The 15,650-nt window shown below is 44.8% G+C and overlaps 1 protein-coding gene across 9 annotated transcripts in view; it reads right to left on the minus strand.

Moving 5' to 3' along the window:
* Positions 1 to 2,000: 2,000 nt before the first annotated feature.
* SLC26A8 (solute carrier family 26 member 8) overlaps positions 2,001 to 15,650 on the minus strand; it is an 88,938-nt gene continuing 75,288 nt past the window's right edge. For 7 of the 9 annotated variants that reach the window (XM_019985716.2, XM_070777416.1, XM_070777419.1 and 4 more), the window contains 4 exons: positions 10,986 to 11,351; positions 4,381 to 4,435; positions 4,096 to 4,280; positions 2,001 to 2,793 (listed from right to left, as the gene is read on the minus strand). In XM_019985716.2, coding sequence (XP_019841275.2) covers positions 2,374 to 2,793; positions 4,096 to 4,280; positions 4,381 to 4,435; positions 10,986 to 11,351 — 1,026 coding nt within the window. In that variant the 3' untranslated portion in view covers positions 2,001 to 2,373. Of the gene's footprint in view, positions 2,794 to 4,095; positions 4,281 to 4,380; positions 4,961 to 10,985; positions 11,352 to 15,650 lie in introns of those variants that run through there. The other 2 variants (XM_070777418.1, XM_070777420.1) reach the window with 2 other exon arrangements.

A 15,650-nucleotide genomic window follows, 5' to 3' on the forward strand; every position in this document is an offset into this window, starting at 1 on the left:
AATTTCAGGTGACCTGCATTTTGGAAGAAGACTCAGCCTTTGAATTGTTGCTCACTTTATTCTTTCTTTAATGCTGAACTATTTACAATCAGTTGACCATTTTTATTCTTATTTTGGGTGGGGATGGATGCTATGGGTTTATAGAGAATGTTCTTTAAAGATAGACTGTAGTCCAAGCATCAGGTTGGTCATTCTGAGGTCATGCATGAAAGTCAATTTTTAGCTCTGTTGCAGTTATAACAGAAAGAACCAAAGTCTAAACTCTACCAGTGTCAGAAGCCAGGTCAGAAAGACCTTCCGCTGATGGAAATGTGGGCATGAAAGGGAGCTGGGATGAGAGGGCAGCCATTCACAGAAACTGGGCTCTCCATGCACTTCCTAGTCTCCTGTTTTAAATGTGAAATGTTTTCTTGGTTTTGAAACGTTTCTGTGCCTGTTCCTGCCACAGTTCAATGTTCCTGACAGTTCATTCCTGGTCTGACCCAGTTTCTGGTTGAACCCTTGGGGCCATAGTAATCACCCTGAGGCTCCACCTGTGGGTGTCCCTGAGTGCCCAGCTTCTGTACTTACCCACGGTCACCACTCTTGGTCACCCGTCTGGTTCTGCTTTCCTAGCAGTCATTGGGCCCTGCTTTAAGTCTCTCTCTTGTCTATCCGATGCAAGGCCATATGCCATCACCATAGGAAGAGCTTCTGTGATAGATGCTTTGAGAGGACCTCTTCGAGAGGACCTGCACCCAAGATAGGTACAGGTCCTCCTGATGTTATGCCCTCTGGGTTTCTGGTATTTTATCTTCAGGGTACTTATCACAATTTATAATTATTTTTGTCATCTATACTGCTTGTTTTGTGTCTTCAGCACTTGGGACCATGGTTGGCACATAGTAGGAGTTCAGTAAATGTGCTGAGTAAACAGGAACAAACGAAGCTTGTGACTTGGGCTCCCACCTCTTTTAAGGTTGTCTATGATTGTATATGACCTTGGGCTAGTTACAAAACTTATGTCTCACTTTATACATGTGTCAGGTAGGGAGGGATATTACTATTTTACTTAGCCCACAGTTGGGGTGCTGTAGCAGATGCTTAATGTCTGCAGAATGAGTAAATGCACCTGCTAGCTCTGTGATAAGAGACACACTTTAACAAGTATTTCCTTCATCTAACAGGTGAGAGAAGTTGATTATCTAAGCAAGAGGAATATTGTTTACTGAGTGGGAAATAAAATTCAGTATTCCATATGCCTTTGCCCAGGAGATTATATTTCTCTTCAGGTTGTACCTTAATACTAGACTTTTTTAATGGAGGAGGGGAAATTTTCTTTAATGAATTTGGACCAAACTAGTGACTTGATTGACTTTCTCCATTCCTAAGGAGTTTGTGTCTGTCACAGATTTTAACTGAATTTGGCCCACTGACAGTACAGATTCTAGATTGCCTGTATCTTAAAAACCTGTAAGAAAGAAGTAATGGTGAAGGTAATCTGAAGACCACGGGGAGTTGTATAGAGCTAACATTCACATCAGGTGGTCCAGTTTATTGGCCTTCTGAAACTGTCAAGATCCTGACCTTGGAGTGATGGCAAAACTGTTTTCAGCTTAACAGTTCTTTGTACTACAGGCCTTCACAGGCTGGCCTGACTTAACCTGCCTATTTCCCCCAGTACAGTGGAGATAGTAGAGTGTCAGTCGCTCAGTCGTATCCGATTCTCTGTCCATGGAATTTTCCAGGCAAGAATACTGGAGTGGATTGCCATTTCCTACTCCAAGGGATCTTCCCAACCCAGGGATTAGAACCTGAGTCTCCTGCATTGCAGGTGGATTCTTTCACATCTCAGCCACCAGGGAAGCCACAGTGGAGATAACTTACATATAAAGTACAGATGCTACGCAGTTTTTCTTTCTATTGCTCCTTTCTTCCCGTGTACCCACTTCTGGAATTTCTTCCCCCTGACATTTTCTTCAGCATATAGAATTCAGAGAAGAGAGAAGATGCAGGAAGGGTCCAGATATAACTAGAGTTATGTATTTTATTTGAGCCTCATCTCTTTGGAGGAAGGGGAACAGAGATGAGGGGAATAAGTTAGAGGTGGTCTGAAAAAAAATCTCAAGGGTGAGGGGTATGAAGAAGGAAGTCCTCAGTGGAACCTCTGGTGAAGATGAGATGAAGTGAGCCTGGATAAGGAATTCAGAGATAATTCTTGGTTGGTTAGCATTGTGATCTGGGAGTGCGATCCCAGTGCTGAGCACGGAAGGAGGCCAGCAGGTGGAGGAGTCACCAAGCAAGTACTGCTAGTTTGTAAGTAACCTGCATCTCCGGGCCAAGTGGCCCTGTTTGGGTGGGGAGGATTTGCCAAGGAAATGTGATGCCTTACTCCTAGATCTCCAAGGCATCCTCACTGGTGTCAGCCTTGGATGTATATGGTTTCACATTTTGATGTCTCCTGTCTACTGACTGTGTCCTAGCCTGAGTCTGAGTTGGGGATCTGGGAATTATAGCCCTAAACAGAGACCAGTACTTCTGCCTATTTGGCTTGGGACTGGCCTCTGGCTCAGGCTCGAGCTCTGTCTCTTGATCCAGCTCGGATTCAGGCTCCAGCTCTGACTCAGGCTCCACCTCACGATCCAGGTCTAGGTCCAGATCCAGCCCATGGTCTTTAGACATCTGTATCGTGGAATATAGATCCAAGTCTGATTCCTCCTCCATCTCTGGGTCTGGGAGTAAGGAGAAGCCTGGACTTTTACTTCTGGGGGCTTCTATAAGACTTCTGTTTGTTTTATGTCTTGATTCTTCTTTCTGAAATACACACAGTTAGATGGGTTGAAACTTCCCAAGTACATTTAATTTTTGAACAGTCAAGGAATTTCAGAATATAGTAGGACTTAATGTACCAGAAAGCATGGGTTCCTGGCAAAGTAGAAAATATTTCTGGCCTAAATTTGCTTTTCATCTTCTTGGCACTCTCTAGTTTCCCAGTTACTTACTATGCTTCAGGCTCTATTAATCCATAACCTCCAACTTCTCTAGTTTTTCTAAGCCAGCCTGGATTTCATGATCATCCAGTTAAACAACTGTGGTCTTGTCAGCATTCCCGAATGTCTTGTCTTCTTGATTTTACTTGTCTTTCCAACCCCCTAATGTATAGTATGTCCCCTACATACAAACCAAGTTGCGAGCTTCCAAAGATGTGAATGCGCATCTGGTTCCAGCAAGGAACCAGAACCTCTGCCTGTCAATGTTAGGCATGAGTGACATTGCAGCTTGCCCTCCATCTCCTATTGCTGACGATCCTTCAGCTCTACCATCTCCCACCTCTTTTCCCTGCCTCCAGTCAGTAACTCTTCTTACCTGTTCACTCGATGCCAGCCCCTGGATGCCAGCTGTTGTCCTGTACTATTGTACTTTGCAAGGTACTGTTAGACTTGAAATGTTTATTTTTTTGTGTTTGTTTTTATGTGTTATTTGTGTGGAAAGTATTATAAACCTATTACAGTACAGTACTATACAGCCAATTGTGTTACTTGGGTACCTAGGCTAGCTTTGTTGGACTTATGAACGCACTCTGGGAGCAGAACTCATTTGTATGTAGGGGACTTAGTATAATCCCTGGCACTGCGTGTAAGGCCCTTCATGACCTGGACCCTTGCTGTCTTCTTCAGCTTTGCATCTGTCCATAATCCCTACCTTTTGCTCTAGTCATAAATAGACTGACAGATCTTTACGTCTGGAAGTTTGTCAGTTTTATTATTCATCCCAAGGGTAGGGTAGGGGCATAGCTAAGGGAGATATTTAAAATAGGTATTAACCAGTAAGGCACTGGCAGTAACCGAGCTTGCTGTGAAAGGATTCTCGAGGCCCCTTCTGGGTGGGGTAACCCTTCTGCGGTTGGGAAAGGATCCTGAATGACATGCAGATGTCATGGCAGTGTGGGAACCTGGGGACCAGGTTGACTGCTCTTTACCAATTGGTAAGGGAACCCTCCAGCATCTCACATTCTGGGACAGCCACACTCAAACCTGCCCTGCACATTGCTCATCTCTCTCTAATTAGACATTCCCCCTACCTCCCCCCAACTCCCGTTGCCTCACATCATCCAACCTTGTCTGTCTCTGAGAAGGTTTCCTGTATGACGGTCTCTGATTCGTCCACACTTAACTCGGAGGACTCTGGCAACTTCCTTGACAAAGCAAATAGCACAGCATCGTGGAGGGTGAGGAACAGCTGGGCCTTAGTGATGCCAGCATCAAAGAAATCATTCTTCTCAAGTGACCTGACCACAAAAGCTACAAACCAAACCAGGAACATACACAGGGTCAGACACCTGGGGAGGAGAGGACCCAGGATTCAAAACGCAGCCCTCTGCCTGGGAGGAGGGATACTCACAGTGACACCCTGCAATGAGCACCAAGATGTTGGCGTTTTGGAAAGCGCTGAACATCTGTGGGGAGAGAGTAAAGCTGTGATAGAGGTCTTCACACTCAGGAGAGGACAGGGCCTTTGAATTCGCTGAATTTTCCAAACTCTTTGGTCATTCACTTGTCTGGGGTATATGTACCTCATACCCATTCAGCTCTGTAAACATATGATGAGCAAACTGCTATAGGCCAGGAAATGGCCAAAATGCCAGGAACACAGAAGAGAATCAGATGATCTCGTGCAGGGTGGGGAGTGAGAGGGAGGGTTGTCCGTGATCTGAAGTGGGGAAACAGTTCACATAAAGAGATAGTGTTCAAGTGAAGATGGTGCTAGGCTAGACATGGGCACAGGCGTGACAGGGACACACTGGATGGTCCTCACAAACAACCACAACTTGGTATTATTGCTTAGTGTTTGCACGTGACTCCCTTCTCTCTGGAGTTCACTGGACAGAGGTGGCAAGTTCTGGCCCAGAGATGGTCAAGCGACGCAGTTGGGAACAGTATTCAGGGACCCTCAGGGTCATATTCAGAACTGCTCTGCAAACCTGTATTTGAATTTAATAAAACATCAGATACTTAACTTCAGATTAATAAACATCAAATACTGACCTCAAGTATATATTTCAGCCTATGCACACACACAAACACACACATACATACACACATTCATATGCTCTGGGACTATAAATCTTAATGTTCAACTCAAAACAAGTCACCACGAACCTTAATACTCTAAGACTCAACAGGTTCTAACCCTGGGCCTAAGTTGAAGTGTCAAAAGAAACAAAATAGACAGACTCTGCTTCTTTCACTACCAGGAAGAAATAAGAAAGTCATTCTTGATCAAATGGTAAATCACAGAGTGATTTGGTAAAGAGCCACCATAGACAGACTCTAGATGACAAGCAGTGGGAGATTCAAATCTCATGAATGTAGCTGAGGAATTCCCTGGTGATCCAGTGATTAAGAATCTGCCTTGCAATGCAGGGGACATGGGTTTGATCCTTGGTTCAGGAAGATCCTACGTGCTGTGGGGCAACTAAGCCCATGTGCCACAAGTACTGAACCCAAGCTCCGGAGCCTGTGAGCCGCAACTACTGAAGCCCATGCGCCTAGAGCCCATCCATGCTCTGCAACGAGAAAAGCCACTGCAATGGCTTTTAAGTTCCAGCACTGAAAGTTCTTTGCACTTGTTGAGGCCCTTGCACCTCAATAACGAGTAGCCCCTACTCACCACAACTGAAGAAAGCTTACGCTCAGCAGTGAGGACTCAGTGCAGCCAAAAGTGAACAAATAAATAAAAGTTTTTTAAAAAAGGAGCTTGAATGGAGTAATTATCTCTAATAAGATCAACCACTGGGATTTTTCCTAAGGAGTTTTAGTTATCAATTATGAAGTAAACAAAGCGATGATTTCCTCCAACAAAGCAGTATAGAGCAAAACAAACAGCACAGAGTTAGGGAGGACAAAGAACGGCTGGGCCTTGGTGATGCTGCTGCTAAGTCGCTTCAGTCGTGTCCGACTCTGTGCAACTCCATAGATGGCAGCCCACCAGGCTCCCCCGTCCCTGGGATTCTCCATGCAAGAACACTGGAGTGGGTTGCCATTTCCTTCTCCAATGCATGAAAGTGAAAAGTGAAAGTGAAGTCGCTCAGTTGTGTCCGACTCTTAGTGACCCCAGGGACTGCAGCCTACCAGGCTCCTCCGTCCATGGGATTTCCAGGCAAGAGTACTGGAGTGGGGTGCCATTGCCTTCTCCTTGGTGATGCTAGCATCAAAGAAATCACTCCTCTCAAATGCCCTGACTAAAGAAGCTACAAACCAAACCAGAAACAAACACAGGGTCAGACCTCTGGGGAGTAACTTGCAATTTTTTAAAGTGTGAGAGTGCGCGGTGAGTCTCTGACAGCTGCAGAGTTAAGGTGCCTGACGAGACCTGGGGCAGAGAGTCATCAACATAGGCCAGGTGTGGAAGGGTCATGCCAAGGACCAGACCATATGGTGCCTCCACAAAAATGAAAGACGAGAGAGAGGGGGAGGAGAGGATGGCACAGCTACAGAACAGGGGGAAGAGTGATATCAAGCCAGAGGCTTTAAGTTCCAGCGCTGGACTGGTCCCTTCCTGGCTGTGAGCCCAGGACTCTTAGGGGGAAATATAGCTTGTCTCTCAGGGCTGTTGTGAGAACTAAATGAAACAGTGTATATAAATGTGCTCAGCTCAGTCTGGCACGTAAGAGACATTCAATAATGTAAGGTCAATGAAATCTAAAGTTACAACTACAGTGTAAGAGTGGGAGAAGAGAACACAGCCCAAATTTACTATAACCTCAAAAACGACAGAATGATCTCTCTTCGTTTCCAAGGCAAACCATTCAATATCACAGTAATCCAAGTCTAAGCTTCTTCAGTAACGCTGAAGAAGCTGAAGTTGAATGGTTCTATGAAGACCTACAAGACGTTTTAGAACTAACACCCAAAAAAGATGTCCTTTTCATTATAGGGGACTAGAATGCAAAAGTAGGAAGTCAAGAAGCACCTGGAGTAACAGGCAAATTTGGCCTTGGAATACGGAATGAAGCAGGGCAAAGACTAATAGAGTTTTGCCAAGAAAATGCACTGGTCGTAGCAAACACCCTCTTCCAACAACACAAGAGAAGACTCTACACATGGACATCACCAGATGGTCAACACTGAAATCAGATTGATTATATTCTTTGCAGCCAAAGATGGAGAAGCTCTATACAGTCAACAAAAACAAGACCAGGAGCGGACTGTGGCTCAGATCATGAACTCCTTACTGCCAAATTCAGACTTAAATTGAAGAAAGTAGGGAAAACCACTAGACCATTCAGGTATGACCTAAATCAAATCCTTTATGATTATACAGTGGGAGTGAGAAATAGATTTAAGGGCCTAGATCTGATAGATAGAGTGCCTGATGAACTATGGACTGAGGTTCGTGACATTGTACAGAAGACAGGGATCAAGACCATCCCCATGGAAAAGAAATGCAAAAAAGCAAAATGGCTGTCTGGGGAAGCCTTACAAATAGCTGTGAAAAGAAGAGAAGCGAAAAGCAAAGGAAAAAAAGAAAGATATAAGCATCTGAATGCAGAGTTCCAAAGAATAGCAAGAAGAGATAAGAAAGCCTTCCTCAGTGATCAATGCAAAGAAATAGAGGAAAACAACAGAATGGGAAAGACTAGAGATCTCTTCAAGAAAATTAGAGATACCAAGGGAACATTTCATGCAAAGATGGGCTCGATAAAGGACAGAAATGGTATGGACCTAACAGAAGCAGAAGATATTAAGAAGAGATGGCAAGAATACACAGAAGAACTGTACAAAAAAGATCTTCATGACCCAGATAATCACGATGGTGTGATCACTGACCTAGAGCCAGACATCCTGGAATGTGAAGTCAACTGGGCCTTAGAAAGCATCACTATGAACAAAGCTAGTGGAGGTGATGGAATTCCAGTTGAGCTATTTCAAATCCTGAAAGATGATGCTGTGAAAGTGCTGCACTCGATATGCCAGCAAATTTGGAAAACTCAGCAGTGGCCACAGGACTGGAAAAGGTCAGTTTTCATTCCAATCCCAAAGAAAGGCAATGCCAAAGAATGCTCAAACTACCGCACAATTGCCCTCATCTCACACGCTAGTAAAGTAATGCTCAAAATTCTCCAAGCCAGGCTTCAGCAACACATGAACTGTGAACTTCCTGATGTTCAGGCTGGTTTTAGAAAAGGCAGAGGAACCAGAGATCAAATTGCCAACATCCACTGGATCATGGAAAAAGCAAGAGAGTTCCAGAAAAACATCTATTTCTGCTTTATTGACTATGCCAAAGCCTTTGACTGTGTGGATCACAATAAACTGTGGAAAATCCTGAAAGAGATGGGAATACCAGACCACCTGATCTGCATCTTGAGAAATGTGTACGCAGGTCAGGAAGCAACAGTTAGAACTGGACATGGAACAACAGACTGGTTCCAAATAGGAAAAGGAGTCCGTCAAGGCTGTATATTGTCACCCTGCTTATTTAACTTATATGCAGAGTACATCATGAGAAACACTGGACTGGAAGAAACACAAGCTGGAATCAAGATTTCCGGGAGAAATATCAATAACCTCAGATATGCAGATGACACCACCCTTATGGCAGAAAGTGAAGAGGAACTCAAAAGCCTCTTGATGAAAGTGAAAGAGGAGAGTGAAAAAGTTTGCTTAAAGCTCAACATTCAGAAAATGAAGATCATGGCATCCGGTCCCATCACTTCATGGGAAATAGATGGGGAAACAGTGGAAACAGTGTCAGACTTTATTTTTGGGGGCTCCAAAATCACTGCAGATTGTGACTACAGCCATGAAATTAAAAGACGCTTATTCCTTGGAAGGAAAGTTATGACCAACCTAGATAGCATATTCAAAAGCAGAGACATTACTTTGCCAACAAAGGTCTGTCTAGTCAAGGCTATGGTTTTTCCAGTGGTCATGTATGGATGTGAGAGTTGGACTGTGAAGAAAACTGAGCGCCAAAGAATTGATGCTTTTGAACTGTGGTGTTGGAGAAGACTCTTGAGAGTCCCTTGGACTGCAAGGAGATCCAACCAGTCCATTCTGAAGGAGATCAGCCCTGGGATTTCTTTGGGAGGAATGATGCTAAAGCTGAAACTCCAGTACTTGGCTACCTCATGCAAAGAGTTGACTCATTGGAAAAGACTCTGATGCTGGGAGGGATTGGGGGCAAGAGGAGAAGGGGAAGACAGAGGATGAGATGGCTGGATGGCATCACTGACTCAATGGTCGTGAGTCTGGGTGAACTCCGGGAGTTGGTGATGGACAGGGAGGCCTGGCGTGCTGCGATTCATGGGGTCGCAAAGAGTCGGACACGACTGAGCGGCTGAACTGAACTGAAAATGGGGCAGTCCCAAAGATAAGATATAATCAAGTATATCTGAGTCTACAAATGGAGTTGGGGGGGGCGGTGGAAGGGAGAGGGTCTCATGGATGGGATAACTCTTAATGTAAACCTCTTCTCAGCCTCTCATTTCATAGATGAGGAAACCAAGACCCAATACAATTTAATAAGTTACCTTAGGTCCAGTGGACAGGGGGTGGCAGTCAAGCCAGGATAGAGCACACATCCACAGACCACTTTCTGCTATGACAAGCTTCCTATTGCCTTAGACCAAAGAGGAGCTGGATTCACTTAAAACAGAATCATATTTGCTTGGGAATAAGAAATAGGATAAAATATTTATAAATATTTTGTTACATAGAATTTGAGCATAAAAGAAGGAAAGTCAGCTGAAGGAGCAGCTCTCAAAAAAAAAAAAAAGGTGGGTGCAGTCAGAGCTGGGAAGCGAGTGGATTCAGGATATGTGAAACTGAGCCAGCAGGAGCAATAGCGAGAGAGAAAGAAAAGAGAAAAGCTGCCTGAGAAAAAGATACTTATGAGATTTTAAAATTGGAATATGATTGCTTTACAATGTTGCATTAGTTTCTGCTGTACAATGAAGTGAATCAGCTATATGTATAATACATCCCCTCTCTCTTGGACCTCGCTTCTACTCTCCCTGCACCCACCCTCTAGGTCATGACAGAGCACGGAGCTGAGCTCCCTGTGCTTTATTGGCAGGTTCCCACTAGCAGCTTCCCACAGCACTATTTTGTGCTTGCTGTGTGCTGTGCTTAGTTGTTCAGTTGTGTCCGACTCTTTGCGACCCCGTGGACTGTAGCCCACAGGCTCCTCTATCCATGGGGATCCTTCAGGCAAGAAGAGTGGATGGCCATGCCCTTTTCCAGCGGATCTTCCCAACCCAGGGATCAAACCCAGGTATCCTACACTGCAGGTGGATTGTTCACCATCTGAGCAACCAGGAAAACCCATTTTGTGCTTATGAGACATTAAACAATAAAAACAGTATGGTTGGTTGTGCCCCTAAACTGTCCGTATTTGTACAAGAAGGAGAGAAATGAAAACTGTCTGAGAAACGAGACGGTGGGAGAGAAATCAGGACTCAGGGAACACTGCTTTTGAAGGAAAAATCTTTCCTGCCTTTTTCACCCAAAGAGGCAGGCAATGAAGAGGGAACCGGGGAAGATCCTTATGGGTCTGGACTTGGGTACTGGACTGGGCAACCTCACACTTGATGTGTCACTTCATCACAACTTCTTCAAACCTCCTGAGTACCTTTTAGAGCAGCTGAATAGTAGAGAATTCTGTGTGAACTCTTTTCTGTAGCATTTGAACCTATTCCTTGAAATTTTTTGTAGCTAACTCCCAGGATGTGCCGGGAGTTGCTGGGCATGGCACAGATCGTTGTTTCAATGGTGTTAAGAGTTTTCTGATTTTTAGTCCTTGAGAAACAACATGCCATGCTTAGGGAACCAACCCTTGTTTAGTAAATCAGAGTTGCTTCATTTTCTTTTTATTCTGGTTGACCTTAAACTGTCTTTGGTATGCAAGTTTCTAGTGGCCTAGGAGTCACAGAGCGGCTGATCAGTGACTAACAGGACTCAGTCAGGGATCAGAGCTCTTGTGAACACCTCCTTAGTACTTACCTGTCTTAATACAACCAAAGCCCGTGCGTCCACAAGATGTACCATGGAGAAGTCCAAGATGATGGTGTGGATGCTGGGTAGAATAGTTGAAGTCGAGTAAGGCAGGAGTTTTGTAGCCCTGACCTGAGTATCAGAAGCCTCAGGGAGTGTGATCGTCATGCTCCTGGAGGGGTCATCAGAAAGCCAAACTTTCTCCACCTCCTCATAGTTTGGGTTTCTCTGAGATGAGGAAGATGTTATGTACGGTACTTGGTCTTCAGACATAGTTTGGGCTGTGTTCATGCTCTCAAAACGTGAGCAGCGGACCAGGTTAATGAAGGAGGACTCTCGGCCCCGTTGAACTTCATATCGTTCTGTGTAAATAACCTGGGACAATAGAGTTAGGGGAGGACTATGATAAGACTCCAATAAGGCTGGAAGTATTTGCAACTATGCTGTTTCTATCTACTAATTCACTTCCCTTGCTCTTGGAAAACTCTTAGAAAACACAGACCACGCACTATACCTTTCTCCTTAGATATTTCATTGTCACTTCTAGCTTGTGACTAAAACCATATTGATCTTTTTCTTCATTGGAGGATAATTGCTTTACAATATTATATTGGCTTCTTCCATACAACAACGTGAATTAGCCACAAGTAGTATACACATCCCCTCCCTCTTGAATCTCCCTCCCTCAGTCCATCCCATCCCTCTAGGTTGTCACACAGCACAGTGTTGAGCTCCCCGTGCTATCCAGCAGCTTCCCATTAGCCATCTGTTTACGCATGGGCTTTCCTGGTGGCTTAGTGGTAAAGAATCTTCCTGCCAAGCAGGAGATGCAAGTTCGATCCCTGGCTTGGGAAGATCCCCTGGAGAAGGGAATGGCTACCCACTCCGGTATTCTTGCCTGGGAAATCCCATGGACAGAGGAGCCTGATGGGCTACAATCTATGGGGTCACAAGATTCGGACACAAGCTACTAAACAACAATGTATATAAAGCCACATTCATCTTCCCTGATCCTCACCACTCACAGCATCCCCTTCCCCGCCCCACCAACTTCCCCCACGTGCATCAGCGACATTATCAGTGTCCTAGTGATGCTAAATCACTTCAGTCGTGTCCGACTCTGTGCGACCCCATAGACGGCAGCCCACCAGGCTCCCCCGTCCCTGGGATTCTCCAGGCAAGAACACTGGAGTGGGTTGCCATTTCCTTCTCCAATGCATGAAAGTGAAAAGTGAAAGCAAAGTCACTCAGTCATGTCCGACTCTTAGCGACCCCATGGACTGCAGCCCACCAGGCTCCTCTGTCCGTGGGATTTTCCAGGCAAGAGTACTGGAGTGGGGTGCCGTTGCCTTCTCCGTGTCCTAGTGAGCCAGACTTTAAATCATCTTTATTCTTTTCCCTCATCCCTGGGTTCTAATTAGTCTCCAGCACCTACTATAACTTTGAAGTATTGGATTATAATTGCTTATGGAAAAGTTGAACAAACTTTTTGGCCAAACCAGGATTTCTTCCATCAGTCCCTTTTCTCAACCCTCCTTCTTTTATCAGTGAAACTGTTGTCTGTCAAACTTCCTCAAGAAGACAGAAGTTCCTAAAGCATGGCTGTATTTACCTTCCACTCCAAACACGACTGAGCGACTTCACTTTCACTTTTCACTTTCATGCATTGGAAGAGGAAATGGCAACCCACTCCAGTGTTCTTGCCTGGAGAATCCCAGGGACGGGGGAGCCTGGTGGGCTGCCATCTATCAGGTCACACAGAGCCGGACACGACTGAAGCGACTTAGCAGCAGCAGCAGCAGCCTCTTACCCTCCTAATGGGCCTGGGGTGCTTGGCATTGCTTAAGGACAGAACCAAGCCTCAGGAATACAATGGTAAGAAAGAGGTGAATGTTGACTCTGCGGTCATGGTGGCCAGATTCTACCTGGGGAGAGGGCACATGTCCATTTAAAGGATGAGTAAAAACCTATAAAGGAAATCTTAAAGGAAATCAACCCTGAATACTCATTGGAAGGATTGATGCTGAAGCTGAAGCTCCAATACTTTGGCCCACCTGATGCAAACAGCTGACTCATTGGGAAAAAAAACCCTGATGCTTGGAAAGATTGAAGGCAGAAGGAAAAGAGGGCAACAGAAGATGGGATGGTTGGATGGCATCACCAATGCAATGGACATGAACTTTGGCCAACTCCAGGAGATGCTGAGGAACACGGAAGCCTGGTGTGCTGCAGTCCATGGGGTCTCGAAGAGTTGGACAGAACTTGGCAACTGAGCAAAAACAGCAATCTATACGGACAAGAACTGGAAGGCATGTGGGAAAGTGAAGAATTTGTTTGCTACAGAAGTATACGTTGGGATGATGTTTCTTCAAGAAAAATCTGTTCTAATAATGCTGCTTGTGAAATAAACTTTAAAAATAGGGAAAAATGTAAAGATAACAATACATGATAGTATATATTGTATTTCTAAAAATGGTGTGGACAAGTGATAATATTACAGTTCCAAGAAGAGAGATGTTCCCCAAGTCTTGACAGTCACTGAGGCCAGGCCTTGGGGGGGACAGCTGACGGTGGGGTTCAGTGGTGGGGAGATTCAAGGTTCTCCAGGCAGAATAAACCTCTGAGGGACTTCCTGGGTGGTCCAGTGGCTAAGACTCCACTCTCCCAATGCAGGGGCCCTGGGTTCTATCCTTGGTCAGGGAACTAGATCCCACACGCTGCAACTAAGAGTTCACGTGCTGCAATGAAGACCCAGTGCAGCCAAATAAATACTAAAAAATAAACCTCCGAGAGCCTCCCCACTTGTCTCCATCTGCTCTACACTCTTTCAAGAGTTTTCACAATCCGCTCCCTCTGGGTCTGCCTGAACTTACTGCCCAGGCCAAGCTTCTTACTCTTGATGTGCTTGTGATCAGTAGTTCAGCCGTGTCTGACTCTTTGCGATCTTTTGGACTGTAGCCTGCCAGGTGGCTTTGTCCATGAGATTTTTCAGGCGCCCCCCTCCAAAAAAAAAAAAAAAAAAACTGGAGTGTTTGGGCATCTTCCCAACCCAGGGATCGAACCCATGTCTCCTGCATTTCAGGAGGATTCTTTACTGCTGAGCCTTTAGGGAAGCCCCTATTCTGACAACCCCATGCTCACTTTTACCTCAGTGTTTCTGCCCAAACCTATTCATGGACTGGGAGTCCTCTTTTTTCCTACCTGACGTAAATCCAATTTTCTCTCTCCTGCCCGGCTTAAGTCCGTTACTACCGTGATGTTTCCCTGCCTTTTTGAGTTCATGCCCATCTTTCTTCACCTGAAGTCTCAGAGTTGTTAGAATATAGACACACAATTTAGAACATAGCAATATGCTGCATGGTGTGCTTCACCACCCTATTTTCATCACCACTACTTTTTGTGCTATCAAGAAAGAAAGAAAACACTGCAAATTAAACTATAATATTGCCATTGATTATATGATACATCTAAATTTCAGAGATGGGAAATAATGTATATTTTTGGACAGATATAATACAATAATAACCTTAAGTGTCACATTAGTAGAGTGTTGTCTCTCCAGTTTGTTTCTTTTTTTGGCCAGACAGCACAGCTTGTGGAATCTGAGATCCCTGACCAGGGATTGAGCCTGGGCCCACAGCAGTGAAAGCAGAGTCCTAACCACTGCACTGCCAGGCAATTCCCTCAGTTGACTTACAATTCCATGAATTGCTCCAAAACAACCCTGTGATTTTGATGGGTTATAGGTGGGTAGGGGTATTGATGACATGATTGAATATGATGTGATATATCTTAAAGTGGTTGGTGGGTACACAGAGGCTCATTATACTTGTTTCTACTTTTGCATTCGTTCAGATTTTTCCATGAAAAACTTTTAAAATAAAGAACAACCCAAATGAACCTTGAGGACATTATGCTAAATGGAATAAGCCAGTTGCAAAAAGACAAATCCTGTATGATTCCACTTATATGAGGTATCTGGAATAGTCAAATTCATGGAAGCAGAAAGTCTAATGGTGGTCGCCAGGGTCTGGAAAGGAGAGGAAGTGCCAAGTGGGTCAGAGTTCCAGTTCTGGAGATATACGGTGGTAATGATTGCACAACAAGGTGAATGTATTTAACACTACTGCACTGTACACTGAAAAATGGTTCAGATGCTGGATGTTATGTTATCTGCTTTACACCACAATTAAGAAGAAAGACCTGGAGGCAGAGGCCGCTAAACATTTGGTTTGCTTTTCCACAGTGTCATAGTTCTGGGTACCCTAGTATAAGCCCAACAAATGCCAGATGATTGTACCCTACTCTAAAATATATTCTCTGATGCCCTATCAACACTCTCTACCATATTCAGTGCAATGTGGATGCAAAATAAAAATCAGAGACAGTGTTAATTCTACTAGTAGAGTTAGTCCTCTTGGCAGAGAAGTTGGTATTTTCCAGGAGCTCAGGAGAAGTATGCTCCATTCAGCTGTATGGGAATGCGAATGGGCTTCCCCGGGTGGCTCAGTATCCACCTGCCAAAGCAGGAGACGCAGGAGATGTGGGTTCAATTTCCGGAATGGGAAGATCCCCTGGAGAAGGAAATGGCAACCCACTCCAGTATTCTTGCCTGCTGCTGCTGCTGCTGCTGAGTCACTTCAGTCGTGTCCGACTCTGTGCGACCCCATAGTT

The sequence above is a fragment of the Bos indicus genome, chromosome 23 (genome assembly GCF_029378745.1).
Source record: "Bos indicus isolate NIAB-ARS_2022 breed Sahiwal x Tharparkar chromosome 23, NIAB-ARS_B.indTharparkar_mat_pri_1.0, whole genome shotgun sequence".
In the NCBI taxonomy this organism is placed as follows: Eukaryota; Metazoa; Chordata; class Mammalia; order Artiodactyla; family Bovidae; genus Bos; species Bos indicus.